Here is a 19792-nt window from a genome sequence, read left to right on the forward strand (position 1 = left end):
ATGCCATTCTGCCCATACAATTCGAAAGGACTTTGAGCAAGAAACTTGATAGGGGAAAGGGACTTGAACAATCCCCCGGACGTCCAGGGGATTGTTCACTAAGCACTGCCCAACTTGATACCGAAGTTCATCATTCCTTCAAAATAGTAAAATATTAATTTTTTAGTGCTTTTAATATCTCCTTCCACTGGATCTCGGAGGTGTTGGCAAACCTTGTTCGTGGCTTGGACCATGTACAGAGGAGTGTAGGTCAAGTGTTTAAGAGCACCTACTGAACTTCTGAATTGCGTTGCATTGATTTTTTTTTATTTTTTATTCTCTCTCTCTCTCTCAAGGAGATTGTTGAGGCTTGAGGGCCATTGGACTGTTAAAATGTGAGGACTCCCGTAGCTCTCTGTGATGGTAGATTTTTGGTGTATTTTTCTTTAAGGGTGTGCGACTCCTTGATGGAAGTCGAACTCCTACGCCAAAAAATTACTAATGTGACTCTCCAAGATCCTTTAGTTCAAACTCAGTCCCTAATTTAAGCAGCTAGTGCTTGATGTTCCCGTGTTAGAACTAGACAACAAATTTGTTAGCTAAAAATTGAATGGTGCAAGAATTATCACGAGTTCATTGTCCTATGGTAATGGTTTCTTGTTCAGAGATGATCTTGGAGCAGGTTCTTCCTCCTCCCTGTTGATCGATGAAAGCTTGGTCATGACTAGGGCCGGACAAAACTTCCGAACTGAATTGACCGAATCGAACAGAACCGAACCCAACGGTTCTTCTCAAGTTAAATACCCGAATGGGTATTTGAATCAAGAACCGATGGGTATGGTTCGGTTCTCGGTTCTAGGCCAAGACCCGAAAAACCGAATAAGAACCGAATTTTCGTAATTTTTTTAATTAATTTATTTTAAATAAATAAAATTATTTTATTTTTTCTAAATAAATTTATTAACTAATTAATTTAGTTCAAACCACAAAATATGATTTTCCTATTTCTAATATTCAGTTCAAAATCGACTTAATCAAATTGAACTCAATTTTATCTAAATCTGTTATTCTACTGTAGTATCGTTTCTATCGGAGAAAATCGAATTAAAACTCTACACCATCTCTCTTAATTATTTTGAGATCGCTCTCTTTCTCTTTCTGTGATTTTAATAATCAAATTTATGAAGAATTCAGCAAAGAAAGACGTGAAACACATAAAATTGAACTACGTTATTTTGTAAGAGCTAATATTAAATATATCATTAATTAAATAAAAGTAACTTTGTATATATTAAAAATTTTAATTATAATACGGACCCGGACCGAATTGGATCGAACCGAACCGAATCGAATGAAACCAAACCCGAACGGTTCCGTAATTAAATTTGGACCCAACAGTTCCACTTACTAAATATCCGAAAAATTTTGAATCAGTTCGATTCTAACGGACCATGTCCAGCCCTACTCATGGCATTGTGTGCTACCTCTCTCCTCATCATCGTGCACACGCATTTGTTCATGGGCTTGCAAGGCTAACACATTGATTGTAAGATAAGGTTCTTTAACGTGGATACAAAAATCCTTGTATTTGATATCATCCATGCATTAAAATCAATTTCGTACAAACTTTATCCTATAGTTACAGGAAATACGTAACCACCAAGACAATAACCGACAAAGTAGACGTGCAAGTGATTACTTAGTTTCAGATTAATAGAACAAATGTATAATCGAGAGTAATATATCCGTCTCTATGTTGCTATCACAAGTAAAAATTCAACAGCAGTTAGCTGAAGCACTATCCAAATAACGAGTTCCAACCACAAAGAATACAACAGCATAAAAAAATACTACTTAGAAAAATGCCCCATCCGAAGCACAAAATTCATCAATATTCAGCGTCCCCTTTCCATCTCGAATCATATTCCGTTACACTAAATTTCTACCAGGGCTTCTACTGCGCCGTGCACCATGCCTACTGCTGCACATATATAACAATATAAAGACAACACACATTAGACTACAAAGAGAAACATAGACAAGCAAAATACGTTAGATTTACTAATAATATAAAGACAACATTATACACATTAGTTATTGTTTCTCGAATCGATGCCTAGAAATTTGAAGTCAACCATGTTTCCTAAACGAAAACATGATGATTTATAAAAAATTTAGACATGTTTATAGTTGGAGGCTGATTGGGCAACTATAATAGGTCAGGTAAAACTTGCTCCTTTTAAGACACTGGGGACCAACTTTGCAATTTTCCCAATTTAAAAATGTAAAAGTAATTGTAAGAACCAACAGAAATTAAAAGCATCATACCCGCCACGTCCCGCATCCCATCCACCATAGACAGAATCATAGTGTCCAAAACGACCTCCACCAAGTATGCTAGGGCCTGAACCCCATTGACGTTTTGCCTTTCCCATTCCATTTCCACGTAGAGCCATATCACGAATTTCAACAGGGACACATTGATTTGCTCCGTTCAAAACTTTGACAAGATCTGATGCATGTTTAGCATCCTGGTCACAGAAAAAAGTAAAAGCCACTCCAGTGGCACCTGCCCGTCCTGTTCTTCCAATTCTATGAACATAATCCTCTATTCCCGTGGGAAAGTCAAAGTTTATTACCACCCTGTAACATTAGAAGAAAATTAGTGGAAGAGGGTGGAAAAACCAGTCACAGAAAAGAAAATCAGGAGCAACATAATTCATAGCGTGTCACAGATTGTCCATATTTCAACATAATCTTTTTGAATATTAAGGTAGAAAGGATTGGATAGCACTGGACAGTCATTATACTGTTGTGTATTAATATATTATCCACTACTGTGAATCAAACATGGACTTCAAAGTCATGGATGCAATGCAGCATTTTTCAGGACACTCTAATACACTTAAAAAACATGAATGTGAAAAGATCTCATGTATATGCTGAACTAAGATACATGGCACAAAGAAAGAATTAAGGACTAGTGTATCTAACTTTTCCAAGAAATTGCATATGATCTATCAAGTTCTGATCTCTGTAGCATGGACATTTCGGGAGTGTTTGGGAGTGATTTTTCACGCCCCAAAAAATTGATTTTTTTGACCGTTATTTCACTATTTCAGCCGTAAGATTTGACTTCTTCTCTCACATGTGTCCCCACTTTTCTCCTAACGGTCAAAAAATCAATTATCACAATCGCTCCCAAACGGAGCCTTCAACTAAGATACCGACATTCCTTGAAAACTCTAACATGATTATTTTTCTTTTTTATTAAGATATTATATATTTTACCTAAAATTATTAGTAAATAGCGAACAGGTATTCATATTTGAAAGATTTCAACAAGAAATATTAATAACAAGTATAAAACGAATTTATATAATATGAATAAAGAATTTAATCAACATGTGGGTGACGTATCGTGTCGGTACTTCTTTTCAAATCGTGTGTCGACGTATCCGATACGTACTGTGTCGGACACATGTGTCCGTATCGGTGCATCATAAGTTCTGATTATGCCAAAGATCCTGCTTCATAATATTTACAATATTCATGTAGCAACAACTTGCCTGATATCTTTAATGTCCAGGCCACGAGCAGCAACATCAGTGGCTACAAGCACGGGTGACCTTCCAGTGCGAAACTGACTCAACACATGATCCCTCTCACCCTGAGATTTGTCTCCGTGAATAGCAGCCGCATCAAATTGGCGGGTTAGTTTACGTGCAAGTTGATCGCACATTTTCTTTGTTGAACAGAATATTATTATCTTTGATCCTGGTTCTTGAGATCTCAATATCTGGTCCAGCCGCCTATGTTTCTCCATGGGTGAAAGGACTTCAACATACTGATATATAAGATAATAGCTGTCAATAATTCTATGCAAATTATCCAAATCAAAAACAAATATGATATGCAAAGGTCGACGCAATCAAGATAAAATAAAAGCTGAAACTGAAACTGCAATGATACTTTTTGGTGGAAATTTATATGAAGATTGACCTGGGTAATAGCCTTGTTGGCAGCAAGCTCATCAACATTTCCAATGTTAATCTGAACAGGTCTAACCAGTAGATCAGCAGCAATTCTGCGCACCTCCTTTGGCCATGTTGCCGTGTACATAAGTGTTTGCCTACTAGTAGGCACCTCCTTAACAATCTTTCTTATCTGAGGTTCAAACCCCATATCCAACATCCGATCTGCTTCATCTAACACCAAGTACGAAACTTGACGGAGGCTTATTCTTCTCATCTCTATAATATCATTCAAGCGACCAGGAGTAGCAACTACTATATCTACACCTCTGTCCAGGTCTCTCAACTGAGGTCCTTTTGGTGCACCTCCATACAAACACTTCATTGAACATCAAATCAGAACCGGAATCAGCAATAAATTCTTTCACACACATAATAATATACTAAAGCATATAAGTATGGCTCTTTTGTTTTGGAGGGTTTATAGATGTGTGTGTGCGTATATAGTTATTGCAAGGTCACTAAGTAAACACAAGTAGAAAGCAACTTTATAACAGCAACAAAACTATTTTATTTGATCCATACAGTGCAAGATATCTTAGATGATTTTCCAAACTTTGCAGCTTCAGCTTGTATCTGAGTTGCCAACTCCCTTGTTGGTGACAACACTAAAACTGTTGGACCTAATTTGGGATTGTTGCGTCGTTGCTTTATGTGAGTAAAGCCAGGAATCAAGTAACCCAAAGTTTTCCCCGAGCCTGTCTTCGCAATGGCTACTATGTCAGAACCTTGTAGAGCAATTGGCCATGACTGTGCCTGTATTGGTGTGGGAGCAGAAAATCCAGCATGGTAAACCTGAACAAACAAAAACCAACCCACAAGCCTTGTGAGCAGAGTTACTGGCTTTAAAATTACTAAAAAGTTACTGTTTTCAACTTATTCGAGTAGCCAATGCAAGAAGAAGCATCATCCCACAATGTAGACAGTCATTGCTTACTGATGAAAGCTAGAGTAGGAGGACGCCTCTTCTTCTTTTTGGACCAAACGGCAGACTGAATCACTACCACCAGAAGTCCCGGACACGAACTCAGATGATTCGGAAAGCCCTTCAGAAAATTTGGTCCACCAAATAAGGGCAATCCAAATATATGCAAGCCACATAAGAGGGCAGCAGTGTACGACATTTGGCTCCTCCTCGGAGCAAACATCGCACCTGCGACAAAAAAGTACAAATGGAAACTAAGAATGAGTTCTTAATCTCCACATTGGACCTCCATCAGTCAACAAATGTCGCAAAAGAATATTGGACTCACAGTTTATTGTACAAACGTTCAAAGCTTCTAGATATCCAAGAATTTAAAGAATGAAATTAGGTCCATACCTCCCTAAGAATCTCTGAAGGAAAACCAGTAGCTTCAAATGAAGTGAAAGGTGGGGGCACATTATCTCCCTAGTTTATTGAAGTACAGAAAAGCAGTTAAAACATATATAAATATGATTAATTTAGCAATAAACAAAGAAGAACAATAAATGACCAAGTATGTACTGAAAGCATAAAAGAACAGGAGAAAGTGCACAAATCTAAATGAAAACCACGGTTTTTACACCATACTTACAGTACCTCACTTATATATCTCACAAAAACAACCTTTTACTTTGAATGCTTCAAATTAAACCTAGGTTGACAAATACCAACTGAAGAAGTATAATATTCAAATCCATAAAACTGCTGCCAACATCAACAATGGAGATGTATGATGCATTTTCCATTATTTCTATTGAAGGACACAAAAACATTTTTTTACCTCTATTATTATATGTGAGGACATATGTAAATCGGCAAATGAAACAATACCACGAAGAGTTCCAAACTATGTCAATGGTATCGAACTTTGGATCTCTAAATGTCCTAGGTAAACTTACACCATCCATTACTAGGTTCTATTCAACAGTAGATATTTTTGCGTTGCCATAATTGACCAATTTTAAAAACCCATCTCTACAATTGATCTGTCAGGTTGGCTGCCACAAAGCTTAAGTTGATCCAAATAATTGAAAAAACTCGGTTTTAAGGTAGATATGCTACTATCTCTTCAGTTAAAACAGACATCAACTTAGTATCAAGTTTAAAAATACATTATTGATGCTTACAGTTACAGTTATGTCATGCCATCAACTAAGTATCGGGTTTACAAATGCATATAGATACTTACAGTTACAGTTATGTCATGCCGATCACGATAAGAATTGGCAGATAAACCACTTTCTGCAACTTTTGAAGAGAACGATCCAAATCCAGAACTTGCTTTTACAATCAGATCATCATGTGAATGATCTGATCTGCTTCTTGCACTCTGGTAAAATGTGAAGAAAAATTAACCGGTTAGTTCATCAAAAAGGAAAAAAGGAAAGAAACTATGTGAATCCAAAAATACCAACATGCATACAAGTATTTTTTATGCATAAATGCTGTTATAATTGTCCCAAGTCTATTAGAACTCCAAATAACTTGAAGTAAAAGGAAGATTGCAAGAGCAGAGAAATACTTGTAATGTTACTTTTTGGAAACCAAAAGTACTTCACCAGCATCAAGAAACTAAAAACCTAATCAAACTACAAGGGTCCAAAAGTACCTCATCAGCATCAAGGAACTGAATACCTAATAAAACAAGACGAGTCCAAATGTACCACAACATGCATCCGACTATTTTTTATTCATTAACAATTTCATAATCGTCCCAAGTATATTAGCACTCCAAAAAAATGACCAAGGTAAAAACTAACTGACATGCAGAAGAAAGAAACTATGCGAGTCCAAAAGTACCAATAGAAATCCAAGTATTTTTATACATAAACACTATTCTAATTGTCCCATGTATATTAGAACTCCAAATAAGTTGAGGTAGAAGGAATGTTGGAAGAGCGGATAAATATTTCTAATGTTACTTTTGGGAAACTGAAGAGTATTCATCAGCATCGCAGAACTAAAAACCTAAGGGTACCAACTTCAATTCATTATACTGGACTCTATCCTACAAACTCAGAAGCAAATAATATCATTAGAACAAATCTTCCAAAGTTTGATGCACTTTCAAATATAGCAGAGATTCGTCATCCCTGCAACTGGTCAATAACGACCGTTCTTGAACTTTTTTAAGTATTGACAATACTGTTAGGACAGTAAAAATAAATAATGATCCCCTGCATATGTCGCACCACGATGCGACCTTCATAGTCAAGAAAATTCTCATAAAACATCAAGTACGCTGCTATACAGAATACCAATACTGTTATGAGATGAATATTCAAATTTTAATCTGTAGAAGTTACCAAAATTAAACATTGGTGTCAACATAACAGATAGAGAGATAGGCCTTACAAAGTCCCTATCACTAATGCAACAATATACACAAAAATGAAGGCAAATAAGTAAATCAGCATAGTATCACCACTGCAACATTCAGTTGTCCTTTTTTAAAAATCATTCACAAATGTCATAAGAGAGGAATGTAATTCAACTCGTGCATCTGCAGTAAATGTCCTTTGAGCATATTTCTTACAAAACATTAAGCAAACCTGACAGGCAATGGATCGACCAACTGTGCCCAGAATAAATTAGCTTTACATGGATAACAACCAATACTTGGATTCAATGAAAGAGAAGTGCATGATTGCGAATATTTCTTCTCATAAAAGCCAAGTCTAAAAACATAGTTGCATTAGCACCTGATAACTTCCTGTCCCAGAAGCAACCTTCATTGACCCACCGTTGCAACCTCTGTTATATTTATCATCATCATCATTCACTGTGCGGCAACCTTGAGAAAACTTTTGAACTGACGAACTCAAAGATTTGTAAGGCACAGCAGAGCTTGCATTCAAAGTGATAACGGGCCTCTCATACTGGGTAACGTTGGTCTCCGGATTCCAGTAATACAGATACCCGGTCTTACCATCAACCAGGCCTTTCCATGGTTTTGGGAGGGTAGGGTCATCTGGCCCATATCGAATGTCAGTAGAAGGGGACGTAGCAATAGCAGCCATACCAAAGATTCCCTCTTAATTATCCTGTAGTTTCAATAAACAACAGTAAATAAATTTCTATGGAAGAAAGGACTGATGAAAGATCTAGAACTTGCAAATTTATTGCTCAAAATAAACTAGAGGTCGACCAATAATCACAAGTGGAACACATATAGCTTCACTGTCCAAAAAAATAAAAACAAAAATAAAACCAAAGAAAGAAAGCTGAGTAGATAAAGACAATCTGACAAGCAAATTTGGAAATGCAAGCGCCATAATATCTTAGGTTTCACCCTAGAAAGAAATTATTAACAAATGTTATTAAGAACCATAGCTCATGCATCGGTACATACAGCCATAGCAAGAACAAATACCTCCATAAGAAGGTAAAAATTATTCCGACTTCAATAGCTGAAATCTAAGGATTGACCAAAAAGAAAAATCCTGATCTAAGATTATAGATCGCGTTACTGCGATGTGCCCAATATAATTCGCATGCGTAAGTGGAGAATTATATTCAGATCTGAAAAGGCTACAAAAAAACCCTAGAAATTATAAAATGCACAGAGAATTGTACCTTACCGCGTCGATTAAGAGCTATAACGAGAGGCCACAAATGCTTCACCTCTCTCTCTCTCCCAATTTATTTCAATGAATAGGTGCAAGAAAGAGAGGACGGCTTCCGAGAAACCAGAAGCGTAGACAAATTAGAGGGTAAAAAACTTGGGTACGGGCGGGCTATTTATAGAGGCGGGGATGGTCGAAACTAGGAATGTCAATTGAGCTCGTCGGCTCGAACTCGAGCCTTACTTTAGAAAAAATAAAAATAAAACCAATAAAACAAGAAAAAAAGGCAGCAAGCGGTGCCTTATTTTCAAAGCAGTAGCCTGCTGCCTCAATTTTTTCATAAGGCAGTAGCCAGCTGCCTTAAGCCTTAAGAAAGGCAGCATAAAAAAATAATAATAATAGAGAGAGAAAAAAAGTCGAGCCGGCTCGGGCGTGGTTTGGCTCAGCTCGCTAAGGCTCGAGCCAAAAGCTCGAGTCGAGCTTTGTTTTCTTGGCCGAGCTTTTGCTCGGCTCGAATCGGGCTCGAAAAAGCCCGTGTTATTTTACTCGAGCATTAAGTTTCAGCTCGTTGACATCCCTAGTCGAAGCTAATATCAAATTTTAATACATTTTTCATTTTTTTTTCCACCACAAATTCTTCAATTAAATAATATTACAGATAAATTCAAAAAAATTTCTTCTTTTTAACTATATATTTTTCAATAAATTACTAATTCAAAATACATTTTTTTCTAAAACTTTATTAAAATGGAGTCCAAACACGTGGTGCATGATTTTCAATTTTTTATTTTGATAATTAGTTGGTAAAGTTATTTTTTCAAAAATTATGACAAGAATTAGGAGTAACCCACTCAATTCCGCATCACAACTACCATAACCCTAATTTATTTTCCACCACAAGAAAATGTAACAACTGCTTCATTTCACTTTTTCCTCATCAACACCTTCCTCACTTATCTAATGTTAATGACGACACTACAACGACTAGTTGCTAACACACTCAATCATCGTTGGGGGCAATATACGCTCATCATCACTATTATAAAAGTGGTGTTTCCTAGGCAGTGTCACACTATTGCTATTGTAGCAGCAACATGTGATGTTGCAGCGAGTTGTAGTGCACTGCCATTATGATCCACCATATAATTTTTGTTGATGATTATGAGGTTGGAGCAAACAAGGTGATGGTGATAGTTGTTGGTGGGGTGGTGACAATTGTTGGTGCGATCTATATATTTGTGTAGTACGATCTTGGTGATGATAGTGGTGGTGCTGAGGTGGCAATGTCGATGGTGGTTCATATGAGGTTATGGTGGTAGTGTGTCGGAGGTGGTGGTAGCTATGGCTATGCTTTTGGTGACGGAAGGTTTCAAATTTGAGACAGCAACGAAGTTTTAGGTAAAGCGAATGGGGTGAGGTGGGCAGATAAAGTGTAATCTGTGACCATTAAATTTGGTTATTATGACCAGCTAATTTGATAATTTGTTATTGATAAATAAGTTATAATCAATTAATTCGATGATTTGTAATTGAATGAAATAGTTAAGAAATAAACCTTCGCTTTCCCGTTGGTGCAATGTATTTCTGCTATTCCGATAAACAAATGTTACATGTGAAATAAGGTTAGGGCTTTCTCCCCTGTTTATATCTCCGACATGAGAATTAGTATGATATTTAGGAACGTAGACTTAGGAAGAAAAGATAGAATGTATATGCAAATAGGCAAAATTTAAAGATCCATACTTGTCTCGCCTTAGGAGTATTTATAGGTGTCTGAAGCTATGTAACTGTTGGGCCATTATTGGACATCCTAGTTGTAGACGGCCTAGCATGGGTTACTTCATGTAGAGTGCCTATTGAGTAGTCTGCTCCATATTGGTTACCGTAGATAATTATTGATATCATCTAATATCACTAGTCACTTAACCTCTTGTCGATGTTTATCGATAAGGGGTAGCATCCCCACTTTGAATTTTTTTTTTTTTTTGAAATTGACCGAAGTATCGACATTTGGTATAATATAAGAGGTCGAGGGATCCAAGTGGCGTAGGTAATAGTAGTATTGTACAAATGGCACCTTAGGGGTGGGTTTGATTTTCCCCCCAAAAATTCAAAATTATCATCTATATAAAAGGGTGGAAATCTCTCCTCTTAGTCATCGTGTGGGTCATATTGAGATCCTGTAAAACTCAATAGTGTGGGTCATGTTAAGGTCCCGTAAATTTCAACTTTGTAAAGGATCGGTATTCATTGTTTGGCACTCATTTTCGAAAATTTCACAATCTTAAGTAATGGCTAATCCAATTTTTCAAAATCTCGGGGGGCATTCTACAAACTGACCTCTTTTCTTTAATGGTACTAATTATAACTGTTGGAAAGTTAGAATAACAATATTTATTCAATCAACAAATTATAATAATTAAGTAGCTATTGAATTTGGTCCATATGTACCTAAAAAGGTTATTAAAGAAGATGGTAAATCGGATCAAATAATTCCTAACCCTAGAGAAGAATATAACGAAGTAGATAAACAAAAAATATTTTTAAAACATTTCAATCAATACAGGATGAGAGTGATGATGATAAACTTGATGAAGATGGAAGTCAAGAGGAAATTACAAACATGTGTTTCATGGCCTCTGAAAATGAAGTAAACACAAATGGCAATTCTTTATATGATGACGCCCATTGCGGAAAATTCCCCACTGCTGCCTCCCGTAGGAGTTTGGGCCGTGTCTCAGTCCCAGTAATATCTACCTCATATGATGAGCTTTTTGAAAAATTTGAAAAACTTATTCTCAAACACTCTACTATCAAAAAGAAAAATTCTTTATTGGAAAAAGAAGTAAAGAAACTTTTGAAAACTCAAAATGATTTTGAAAAAGAAAAACTCAATTATGATTTTTTTTTTAATTAAGGAAAATTCCTCTTTAAAAGAAAAGATTTTAGATTTGACTCAAATTGTTCACAAATTTACTCAAGACATGAAAAATTTTGATTTAATACTTGGTGAACAAAAATGTGTTTTGATAAAGGAGGAGTTGAATACAAACCATTTTTAAAACAAAAGTCTTTTTGAAAACTTCTTTGTTAAAACTTCACTTTCCCTATTTTAAATGTAACGTGTAATTTTTGCTACAAAAATGGACATGTATCTTTTAATTATTTAATCAAAAAGAGGTTTCATTTTGAGAGCAAATACAATTGGATTCCAAAGTCTACAAACACTAACAATCAAGAACCCAAAGTTGCATGGGCACCAAAGAATAAAAACTAAGGGGCTGTTCTCCTCGTATTTCAGTTTTGTAATTTTGAGTTTCGAATTCATTTTGGGTTTTGTGTTTTGAGTGTTCATTTTAAGATTGTTGAAAACACGTTCTTTTTGTCATTTTAGAAAACTATTTTTCAAAACACAAAATTGAAGAATGCATTTATTTGTAAATTTTGAGAATAATTTTTTTATAACATTTTCTTCACAACACCACCACAACTCCACCACAAAGTCGTCATGACTAGAATCACCATTGCCAACTAGTCACCACCACCATCACAACCACCACAACTAGTCAGCAAGACAACCAATCACCACCACAAAATTGATCGTTGGTACCACCACCATCAACATCACTGTCAAAATCATCATCGTCGACTGTCGGTACAACCATCAACGAAAACCAAAATCCCCACCATCATCAACCAAACCCAAAATCGCCACCACCATCAACCAAAACCAAAGAACCCCTAACAGTGAGAGTGAGAAGAGAGAAAAGAAACCAAATCACCACTACCATCAACACCCATCACCTATCGTCGTGCTGCGAATGTCAGGCCCAACCACAACAGCGTTGTGAGTGACGAATAGGTCGTGACGTTGTTGTGGTTTGGAGCGGAGGTTGCAAAACGCTACTATGATTTGGAGCAGCATCATCTCCTTACACCGGTGCCACCACCATCAACCATTCCTTGTCGTCGACATCAAGAAGGGAGAAGGAGGAGTTGGCCCAAAGGGGAAAATGAAGTTAGAAGTCTCACAGCCATCCACTTTTTTTCTTTCTCTCCTGTTTTGCGTGTTTTGGGTTTTGGGCGCGTTTTTAGTATTTTTAACAGAAAGCACTCAAAACGACCTTTTGGTTTTTTTGTGTTTTCTTCACAATTTTTTGTTTTTGTTTTTGAAAATAGAAAAGAGAACGCATTTTCACCATTTTGAAAAATCGAAAATAGAAAAAGGTCAAAAAATGCCAAAGAGAACAGTCCCTAAATTATTTTGTAGGTACCAAAGAAAATAAAGAGCAAACTGTCTTGAGTTAGTGGATGTTTAAGCACATGACCAGGAAACAAGCTCTATCCTCAACCCAAAAAAAAAAAAAAAGAATCGAGTTCAAAATGAATGAATTGGAATCAATATACACTCCAAAGAAGTTATCAATCAAATTGGATGATCAAGGTATATTTGTAAACATAACAAAATATTGAGGTATGATCGAATCTTTCTTTTTAGCCACTAGATGACCCCATATTATGTTAAGTATGTGCTTATGTGTTATATTTCAATTTAATCGCAAAGAATAGCACCTTTGTACCGAAAACAGATTTTTAGATATTTTAGTGGCACTAAGACATTAGATTTTTGGCATCCAGAGGCACCTACCTTGATTAACTGGCTATAAGAAAAATTAATTGGTCAATAGCTTTGCTAAGCCTCTGGCTCTTGATAGACTTTCACATATTTGAAGAGGCTTGGAAACTTTAGATGAAATTGAAATATGTGACTAATATGTTTATGTTCATTTATTGATAAAACTATTGCTTTATGCCTCCATGTAACAGTATTTTTACTTTCTTTACACTCAACCACATCTTCATAGGAGTTTGATTCATTTTCAAACTATACTTGATAAATAAATAAAGAAACAAAATCATCACTGTCAAATTTGGTAGATAGTCTGATCTACCTTTTCTCCTCATCTCTTGTGAATTGATATTCATCAAAGGAAAGGGAAGTAGGATTAGATTAGTTAGTCTATTCAACTTCTTGAGCATTTTTCAGTTTCTTGTATAGAAATATTTTCTCCAGAATCAGTTTCATCAACAATAGGTACAAGAGTATCTTGCTCATGTGAGAAGACTCCACCTCAGTTTGAGCATCTTTAACAGTTAATAAATTTTCCTTTCCTTGTAAACATGGCGTTAAGTATTCACTAAAGATAACATATTTTCTAATGATACCTCTATACCCCTTTTCACATTTTACCCATAACATATAGCCTTTAACGTTTGTATCTTAGCACAAGAAAACACATTTAAGTAACCTAGGTTATAATTTACTAATGTTTTGATGAGTATATGCAACACAACCAAATACATTCAAATGGGAATAATTCACAGGGTTATTGGACCAAACAAATTCAAGTACTTCAAAATTTAAAGCTTCAGTAGGACTTCTATTAACAAGATATCAGTTTTAAGAGCTTCACCTCCAAACAGTTTAAGTAAACAATAACTTGAAAGCGTGCATCTAACTTTGTTCAATAGAGTCCTATTCATTCTCTCAATTATTCTATTTTGTTGAGGAGTACAGGTGACAATTCTATGCCTTAAAATACAATGTTCATTATAAAAATTGTTGAATTTATTATTACAAAATTTCAAACCATTGTCAGTCCTTAAAATATTTATTTTATGATCAGTTTGATTTTCAACTCGAGTTTTTCAATCTCTAAAAGTAGAAAAAGTCTCATCTTTGTTTTTTAGTAAGAAAACCCAAATGTTTCTTGAAAAATCATCAATGATAAGCAAAAAAAATTAAAAATAGATAAAGTGCACACAGTAGCAGGACCCCCACAAATTAGTATGTAAGTATTCTAATATTTGTTTGGATTTATGAATTCCAGTTGCAAAAGGTAGTTTGACTTGTTTCCTTACAACACATTGTTCACAAGAACCAAAATCACCCAACATTTGAATTTCTAAAAACTCCCTTTAATTGTAGAGAATTCAAAATCTTTTTGCCAAATATGGCCAATCTATCATGCCATAATTTTGCAAGTGTAAAGTTTTCAAATAAAACAGAAGCAGTCAAACCAAGTAATGGTTTAACTCTTAGAATATAGAGGCCATGTCTCTTAGGGATACTTATTATTAAATCATTGCCCCTAAGAATTTTAATGCGTCATTGACCCAATTTTTTACTCTATATCATCTAACATACCTATGAAAACACAAATTTCTCTTCAAATCAAGAACATACCTTGTTCTTTTCAGGAATAGAATATTACCATTATCCAATAACAATTTTATGGTACTTATTCCTTTAACTTTACAGGTAATATTATTTCCCATTATAATATGCCCTCCAGCAGTTTTTTTAGAATCAAGGAAACAATTCTTATTTAGGCACATATGGAAAGAACACCTGAGTCAAGGATCCATTCATTACTTAGTTGTTTTTCCACATTAACAAGGACTAATCCAATTTCAGGCTTAACTTTATTATACACTAGGGCTTTATTCCCAAAATCAAACTTCTTTTCTTTTGAAATAATTTCTTCTTAAAGCAATCTTTGGCAAAACGACCCAATCTCCCACAGTAATAGTACCTCTTGCTTTTTGCCTTATTTTTGGACTTATTATTATCAATCAACTTATTTTTATTCTCAATAAAAGACTTAGAGTGATAATTTGATTTACCAAAATTTTTTCCCTTTACTAACAAATTATCTCCATTTTGACTATTACTAGAATCATATTTCATCTCTAGAGCCTTATTTCTTAGGTAATATCAGTGGTAAGTTCTTCAACCATACTCTAGAGCAACCTTGGTGTCTTTATGTCTGTCACTAATGGAGTTTAACTAGACAACAACCATTTGATCTTTTGAAAGTTTTTCATCATAATTGGTAAGTCTTGGGTAAGTTTTATAAATCTATTTAGTTTTCATCCAATCAACTGAGAGATTCATCTTAAAAGAAAAGAATTGTTTCAATAGGAAACATTTAGTGGGAGTAGTTTTTGTCACATATTTAGCATGAAGTTTAGTCCACAATTTAGAAGCAGTTTTTGTTTCACCAAGATAGTGCTTCAAGCAACTTTTTCAAGTTCAATTTATTTTGCAGAAAGTAAGTCAGCAAGCCAACTATCATCTAGAGCCCTAAGACATCTCATTTGCATTAAAATTGACTTCATTTTTTGATTCCACATATTGAAATCACATTTTCCGTCAAACTGACTAACTTGAAACTTAGTAGAAGCTGTATTATCAGTAAGTATAAATCACAAATTGACGACAACTTTCACAAATTTGCAAAGAACAATAAGAATACAGATTGGTATCAAACACAAATCATAGTAATACATGTAGTGAAACAAGATTCAAAAAATTTCAAACACACACAAAGTACATACAGATTAAGACTCAAAAGAAAAACACAATAACTAAGATCAAAAAACTACATTTCGAAAATTCCTCATTCAAGATCTTCTAGGTACACACCCGTACTTGATTTATCTCAGATTCTTAAGGCCTCGTAGGAGCATTTGGACAAAGATTAGTCTCAAAGGGTTATAGTGTATGGTAAATCAAGGAAAAATCAAGAAACCCTAATTTCAGAAAGTAAAATTTACAAAAATTAAAAGATCTCATCCACCGAGTTTGAAAAACTCGTTTCTTTCAAGTTTGCTTGACAGTAATTCCAAAAATTTCAAATCTATTGCAGATCAACCAAATTTCTCCAATATCCAGGTATCTTGCTCCTTAATAACGGCTCTGATACCACTGTAGCTTCACACAATATTAGTGTTGAGAAGTAATAATAAACGATCTTACAGAAAATAAAAAAAGTGCAAAATTTAAAGATTCAACACAAGCAATTTCTTTCGATCTAAGCCCCGGAAGTTTGACGACCACTTACGAAGCCTACATCACTGGTTGAGCATCCATTGAATTGAATTATGATTGGTTGCGCTAAATATCCCAAAATGGCAATTAAATGTTACAAATGTTTAGCCAATACACATAGATAAAATCAGAACACTTATCCCTCGAAATAACAATCGATCTACAAAGAATCACCAACAATCTTCACGAAACTCTCTGAAAACAATGACTCAACGAAACATTCACGTTTTCACAAATATTTACTCAGAATATCACAAATCAAAGGCTAAGTATTACAGATCATAAGTCTCAAATCAGAAATTTGAGAAATGAAAGACATAGAAGAAGAAGAAACCCTAGTAGATGAGATGTTTTTCTCTCCAAAACCAAGAGTCAATCAAAACCATATGAAAACCACACACTGTGCCAAGTGAAACGGCACACCAGATATAGAACCTCTAGAATTTAGCGATCAACAGCCAAGATCGAGCCACATGTCACAATCTAATTAAAAATGTTTTATTAATAAAGTTGCATTTAAGAAACACGCTTTTAGCACAAATTTGGAAGCACCACAATTCGGACTATTCGAATTCAACATCTAGTTTCTCACTTTTTTCATTCTCCCTATAATCAAATTATTGGTGCAAAATTATGATTCTCTCTCGGCCTAATGTGTATTGTGGCTCCTCCCAAATTCTTCATTGAACCTTATATTTATAACACGGGGCATTAACATTTTGTGGTAAATTCACTTTTTTCTTATTGCATTGGAGTCTTTTCCTAACTATAAAGAGTAATGCTATTTGTAGTTATTCACTGTTATAGTCGTCCTACGGGTATACATGTAGTGATTAGTGATTTGATCCATAATTTTTTATTGTCTTATGCATCAAATCACTAAACGCAACATGTATGTAACGTAGGACGATTACGGTAGTGAGCGATTGCAAATAGTCCTTTTACAATTCAACAGGATTATCTTTTCCAATAAAATTCATCTAGAAATTATAATCTTGATCCCTTTTTGCAATGGAAAAAATATATATATACCTTATTGCAATATTTCCTTTTTATAGCCAAATTAAAATTCATTTTCCCTTTCATAATATGACTCTTTTATTTTTCAAATTTGAATGAAAGCTATCACATCTTTTGTGATATGAACATGTTATTTTAATATTTTGAACTAATTAGTTGAGTTCATTGACGGAATATATGTTTGTATTCTCAAGTCTAGACATGTCATCATTAGTGTTACGAGTGTGGTATTTTTTCTTTTATGTTTTTTTTTTTTTTGTTTTTTTAAGTTAACTAGTTGTTATGACCACAATGCAAAGCAAGTAAGATAAGTTCTGTACCCTTGATTTTAGACAAATTAACTTTTAACAAATTAAAAAAGATACCAAAGCAATACTAAAAGCCAAACCCACAAATAAGTCAAATATCTCTAGTGTCTATAAAGATAAAGGAAAATAAATAAAAAGAAAATCGATGACCTCGCTTTTGAGGCCAAGAATACAAAGCTAGTTTCATAGGACACGTTCTTCAATATTATGAGGCTACATAATCATCGTTTTAACAAATGGAAAAATACATAACTACGATACTTTAAGTATACTTACACTCAACAAACTTTAAAAATAATGATAATAATAATAATAATAATAATAATAAAATTCAAAAATTAGGTGATAAATAACAATAATATATTACATATATTTATAAGATATTATTATCTATGAATTTTAGAAAATCTTTCACCAGAACTCAACACAAATTTTTACTCTACACAAGTATCCCAATGCAGCATACCCACTCGGCTGGCGAGTTTATATGTACACAACTTCTCAAAATTTTTGCATTGTGTCATTCCCAATTTCAATCGTACGCATCTCTTGATTTGATAATATCTTAGATTCTTTTCGAAACCTATCAATAGCCCTTCATGTCAGCTCCATGAGCTCCAATTAACAATCGAGAGAAAAGATCTGCGTGGATTGTTTGTAGAAATATTTGCGGCCGAGGAAGGAGATCGGCGATGACGAATTCTTTAATGAGAATCAAAATTGTTGAAGGAAATATAAGAGAGTTCTTTGTCACAAGCCTAGTTTCCTTTGTGGTCCGTGACATCTTGCTGCTTTGATTCTCTCATTGTCCCATCATCTACGCCACCATGACGATTCCAGCTAAATTCAAGAATTTGATTTTGTAGTTTATCTATTGTGTTTTATGATTTTTGATTGTTTGAATTTGAATTGTGTTAAGGGATAAAATTTCACAGGGAACAAAAATAAAAAATATATATATAAGGATTTGGGTTATTTCTTTTAATAAGGTTGACATTTTAAGATGGAACGTCAAGTCTTAACATAATATCAAATCTCATTAAACTCCAATGAGCAATTCGATCTGATTAAATCTAATTAAATGAGCATACGAATTTCAATATTGGTCTACTCAAACGAACCACTATCTTGCGGGGGGCATGTTAAGCTATAAAATCACACTTCGAATAAAGATAAAAAATATAGATCAACTTATAAGAGTTTGGGTTATTCCTATTAACGAGATTGACATTTTAAGATGGAAACTCAAATCTTAATAAATTGTGTTATGCAAGGAAAGGAAATGAAATGAAAAAATATTAGTTTTATGCTTGTGATTTTTATTGATTTATTATGAAGGATGGCTAGAGAGATGTATGCTGGTAGTTCATCTTCAATCTCCGTAGCTAATCGAACCAAATGACAATGGATAATATTTTATAGAAATTGACAATGAGGTGAAAATTAAGAAAATGGTGGGAGAAAGTTCCTGTAATGGCTGTGAGATAAGGATGACCATGGGTGGGAATACAGGTGGCGTGGGTAGTAATGAAGGTCCATAAATGGAAGTCGACGTATTTATTGTAGACAAATCTTTCTGACTAGCATGTAAAATTCTCTTAGGCCATGGCTGTACAATTTACATATTTACATTTTAGCAAATGCTCTAGGACTGATTTAGAGGAGTTGGTAACGGGTTGCTATTATCTATGACCAACTGTAATCAAATTTGTTTTCATTGTGACTATTTGTAATCATGTTTGTATTCATTGTGATTGTAAGTGGCCAAATCTATTTTAATAGTGACATGTATAACCATACATCTGTTAACAGTGAATGTTAGTGACAAAATCTATTTACATTTAAAAGTTTGTAATCATTTATAAGTTAACTAACTCTCTTTGATCAATTGTATTTTAATTATGACCTATTGTGACAAGTAATGTGTTGAGTGTGACATGTCTAATTATGACTTGTTATCATAAATATATTATTACAAATTTTATCTAACAAAAAATTAACCTAAATTAAATATCAATCATAAAAAA

At 34.4% G+C, this 19792-nt stretch overlaps 1 protein-coding gene across 5 annotated transcripts; it reads right to left on the reverse strand.

Annotated features, from left to right (window-relative positions):
* Positions 1-1659: 1659 nt before the first annotated feature.
* LOC111384523 (ATP-dependent RNA helicase-like protein DB10) lies at positions 1660-8699 on the reverse strand. Of its 5 annotated transcripts, none has more exons than XM_023008809.1 (9): positions 8559-8699; positions 7680-8021; positions 6161-6307; positions 5335-5403; positions 4539-4808; positions 3982-4332; positions 3549-3826; positions 2308-2622; positions 1660-1960 (listed from the first exon to the last, which is right to left on the reverse strand). In XM_023008809.1, the coding sequence occupies exons 2-9, from the start codon at positions 7995-7997 to the stop codon at positions 1909-1911; spliced, it is 1800 nt and encodes a 599-aa protein (XP_022864577.1). In that variant the 5' UTR covers positions 7998-8021; positions 8559-8699; the 3' UTR covers positions 1660-1908. The 5 variants fall into 5 exon arrangements, with proteins under 5 accessions (XP_022864577.1, XP_022864579.1, XP_022864576.1 ...); XM_023008811.1 differs by having other exon boundaries at positions 1660-1957; positions 8554-8698; XM_023008808.1 differs by having other exon boundaries at positions 8554-8698.
* Between the last annotated feature and the right edge of the window lie 11093 nt (positions 8700-19792).

This window comes from Olea europaea, unplaced genomic scaffold (assembly GCF_002742605.1).
Source record: "Olea europaea var. sylvestris unplaced genomic scaffold, O_europaea_v1 scaffold2930, whole genome shotgun sequence".
NCBI lineage: Eukaryota > Viridiplantae > Streptophyta > Magnoliopsida > Lamiales > Oleaceae > Olea > Olea europaea.

Bases quoted from the DNA above. Each gene is read 5' to 3' on its own strand.
- LOC111384523 (XM_023008809.1), bottom strand. From the start codon at position 7,997: ATGGCTGCTATTGCTACGTCCCCTTCTACTGACATTCGATATGGGCCA. The intron at 5,404-6,160 runs ATCTATATGCAT...TCAATAAACTAG, and splicing joins ACATAACTGTAACTGTAAGT to GGAGATAATGTGCCCCCACC. The intron at 4,809-5,334 runs GTATGGACCTAA...TTGTTTGTTCAG, and splicing joins CTTCAGAGATTCTTAGGGAG to GTTTACCATGCTGGATTTTC.